This window comes from Mchenga conophoros, unplaced genomic scaffold (genome assembly GCF_057382185.1).
Source record: "Mchenga conophoros isolate Kocher_MC1m ecotype Shallow Benthic unplaced genomic scaffold, M_conophoros_male_GT1.1 unmapped_scaffold_2, whole genome shotgun sequence".
Lineage (NCBI taxonomy): Eukaryota > Metazoa > Chordata > Actinopteri > Cichliformes > Cichlidae > Mchenga > Mchenga conophoros.
The window spans coordinates 147,716-151,759 of record NW_028182329.1 but is presented as its reverse complement, the minus strand read 5'-3'; the positions used below and the strand labels follow the sequence as shown (position 1 = coordinate 151,759).

At 42.7% G+C, this 4,044-nt stretch overlaps 1 protein-coding gene across 1 annotated transcript; it reads right to left on the bottom strand.

Moving 5' to 3' along the window:
- Positions 1-242: 242 nt before the first annotated feature.
- On the bottom strand, positions 243-3,784 carry LOC146546228 (uncharacterized). The gene is made up of 6 exons (XM_085266601.1): positions 2,498-3,784; positions 2,305-2,376; positions 2,087-2,205; positions 1,943-2,003; positions 1,758-1,852; positions 243-1,323 (listed from the first exon to the last, which is right to left on the bottom strand). The coding sequence occupies exons 1-6, from the start codon at positions 2,531-2,533 to the stop codon at positions 243-245; spliced, it is 1,464 nt and encodes a 487-aa protein (XP_085122727.1). The 5' UTR covers positions 2,534-3,784.
- Positions 3,785-4,044: the final 260 nt, after the last annotated feature.

Sequence of the window (4,044 nt, the reverse complement as noted above, 5' to 3'; positions counted from 1 at the left end):
TGAATCGGCAGCTTTTATTGCTGGAAACTCAGGTGGACTCAAGAAACTACAAACTAAGAAACAAGAACTAGGAAAACAAATCAGGAACTATGAACAAGAATCAAGTAAAGAACACGGAGGAGAAAAAACACCCAGCCCACTGAAAACTAAAGAAACCCCAAAAACATGAAGAACAATCATTAAGGAACATATTTACATATTTAGAGTTACTGCAACACCAACACTGGGTCACAGCTTCAGTGTCAGTCGGTGACTTTTGGTCTGCAACAGCAGCAGAACAGACTTCTCAGTCTTTTGAAGAAGCCCTTTTTCTTCTTCTTGATCTCACGGTCTTCGGACTTCATGCTGGCTTCAGGTTCTGGAAAAGGTTCCTCAAAGGGAACATCAGGAACCGGCCCAATTTCAGAACAAGATCCGTTGATCATATGATCTTCACCTTCAACACAGGATTTGGACTCGCCATAGGGTTCCTCACAGGGAGCGTCGGGCTCTGCAACACTTTCTGACAGAGCTCCTTCGATCGTAAGGTCTTGAGTACTCAGACTGGATGCCCTTTCAGAAAGAAGTTCCTCACAGGGAACGTCGGGCTCTGCAACACTTTCTGACAGAGCTCCTTCGATCGTAAGGTCTCGAGTACTCAGACTGGATGCCCTTTCAGAAAGAAGTTCCTCACAGGGAACGTCGGGCTCTGCAACACTTTCTGACAGAGCTCCTTCGATCGTAAGGTCTCGAGTACTCAGACTGGATGCCCTTTCAGAAAGAAGTTCCTCACAGGGAACGTCGGGCTCTGCAACACTTTCTGACAGAGCTTCTTCGGCTGGTGGAACATTTGCCACTGAAAGGCCGTCAGAGGAGCGCTCACCATTTGTGCTCTTCACATCAGGACTTGAAGGGGGCTCAAAGATTTCACATATCCGGATCCTTGCTACATCAGCAATGGTCTTCAGCAACAGGGGTGCAAAGTTTGCAACTTGGATAGACAGAATTTCTTCAGGAAATTTCTGTCTAATCTCCGTCAGGATGCTGTCGACCAGATCGTCTCGGATAGAGCGGGTGAAGACGGCCTGTGTTTCCATCGCCGTGAGGCTCTTGGAGACACGATCTAAAGTGGCCTTGGTGACACTGGTGGAGAGGATACTTAGACTCTGGGAGGCCATGTTTAGGAGGGGACGAGGAGGAAGCTCCCAGAAGCCCTGGAGAACGCGGGGAACTACCTCGACCACTACCTCCTGCGCGGTGAGCAGTTTGCTGTTAGGCTGTTCCTGCTGCTTCTTTTTCAGGATTTCAACGTAATCCTTCACCGCGCTGAGGAATTTAGGTGCTCTGTAGAAAAACATGATAAGAGTTATCTGTTAAACATATTCAAAGCATCATTTAAATATTGAAACACTGTAGCTGGACTGTTAACCCTGTAACCACCTTTGTATCATACATGAGTTTCTGAGACCTCGATCTCATCAACATGATCAATACTTGCTATAATTTCTAAATGTTGTGGACAAAACTCTTTTTAGTCTAAAGTTAACATTGTCGTTAACAAAAAGTTGCCAAAAACACCCAGTGTATCAAATGTGATACAAAAAATAAATACACAATAAAAGTAAATCATACACAACATGACATAGCAAAGAACTCATGTGTGGCTTTTGTTTAAAGGGTTGATAAACATCTCAGTTCCAAAGAATCTGAATTTTCTGGCTGTTTTTTGATGGGTTGGGTCTTACAGGGTTAATAACTGTATGTTACATGTGACTCACTGAAATTTAGGAGGTACGGCCTCTGGGAACTGAAGAAGCAACCTGGCTTCAAATTCAACGTCCCTCATTTTATTGCTGACGTTCACCGCCCACACCTGAAACAGAAAACACATTTACAGTGCGCTTATGTGTAAAGGTTATGTGCACGTAATGAAAAAAAAGTCTTGTGGGTTTTCTCGTCTTACCAGCCTTAGAAGAGGTTTGGCTTCCTCTTCGTCAAAATCCTCTAACTCAAACTCCCACAGCCTTCAAAAGAAAGCAAAGCAGAGGTTTTCTCTCAGCACTTACACGTCATCACAAACAGACTTTCAGGTGTGACAGTAACTCACTGCTCTCTGAGCGTCTCCCTGCTCTTCTCCACCAAAAGATCTCTCAGATCTTCAGCAGTGAGGTTCGGTGGAATTAGATCTTCCTGCTGAAGTCTGAGAAACTCCGTCATTATCGCAACCTAAAAGTAAAGGAGACATTTAATCACCACCACTCTCAGGTCCTCAGAAATGACCTGATATTTTCTGTCAGCTTTGGTTTGCATGAATCTGGGTCTAACCTGAGCCTTGTAGCCCGGAAGATACCAGCAGATCTTTACAGCTGTTTCATAAATCGGTGTGTTGAACAACACCTGTCAAAGAAATAGCAATTTAGTCATTGTTACTTAAAATGATTCTCAGTTTGTCAACTTTTAAAACGACATCAAATTCTTCAAATTACTGAAATGCAGTAAAAGCAAAAGCGTCACATACCCTGATAGGCTTATAGATTCCTTGACTCTTTTCCATTTAAACGTGTTCAAATCAAAGTCAGGAAGAAAAACGTCAACTGCTCTCCAACGATGGCGTACGGGGGATCTGGACCTGAAAATGCTCTCAGCTCGGTGGTCTCGCACAGATGAGCTCTTTTGACAGTCTGATGTTTATTTATGAATGCAGAATTTCTTGAGCAGTCACCATGGAAACTTGATGCAGCTTCATGTTGTTAAATTAAAAGTAAACACTGTGTATTTTGCACTACACTCCACTAAACTTATCATATAAGTAAATAAAGTGTGGGTTAGGTCCCTCCTGTGGAAAGAGCCACACAAACCGATGGATCAGAAAAGACAAAGTCAGCTCCAGCATGCCTTTTCATATTATGTGCCTGCTTATCTCCATTTCTTTACAGTAGATGGGAACTTTTGCAGTAAAGCAATGGCTTACAAACAGTGGACTGTGGACTAATGCAGACATCTGAAGCCTGACAGCAGCTGGTATATACACAGCTTTGGACAAACTGGCCCTTTAAACAGCCCAGAGGAAGAAGAGACCTCTGCGTTATCAGTGCAGCCTAAAGCACAATAATAATAATACTATTAATATGATTTTTAGAGCAATAATGCCCCCAAATACTGAAGTCATTAATTACACATCCGTCATGCTTCACAGGAGGTCAGGAGTGACCGATGAACGTGATGCTACATTAGAGTCTGTCCTATGAGTTCAGCAGGAGGAGGTGAACCCACAGCTGGGACCAGTTCTCTAGTGGGTCCAGTATCATACTTGTGTTCATCCTGGTCTGAACCTGGTCAGAAGAACTGACTTCACTTTTGAAAATTCAATACTTATAAAAGGTAACCCCAAACAGTCTACAACGGCTGTTTTCTGTCCACCGAAGCAAATTTGATTGACGAGGTTTTTGTACCTTCACTTCTCCAAAAAGCAAATAAAGAGATTAAACAAAGATTTACTGAACGACCGTCAGAATTCCCAGAGCTAACGTAGATCGCTTTATGCTCTTGAGTCAGGAGGGATAAGAAAAGTGACTGCAAACATTGTGGAACGATTCATAGCGTTTGATTGCTTGTGTGAATGTATTAAACAGGAAACCAGGAGCTGCAGAAACCCAGTAATGCTGAAGACGCATGCGTGTGCGTTTATTACAGGTTTTTCTGAATGCTTAAACCCTAACTGTGATTCTTACAGCACAATTCCTAAAACTATTGATACTTATAGCAAAACCACTCACTGAGTGTGCAAAACTAAAAGCACAAACACTGCTTTGCACCCAGTTTGCCATTTTGTAACACACACTTTGCAAACCTGTAGCTACAATCCACTGCACAGCACTCTTTTTGCAGAACTGTAAACACAACTCACTGCTTTGCACTCAATTTCCAAATGATCAACGCACTCCTAGCAAAACTATACACATTTATGGCCATTATTTACACTATTTTGTCAACTGTCTGGCACACTGCCACATGTGAAAGCTTTTTTAGATAATTAGTTCACTTTGCAATCAGCCTAAGCACTAT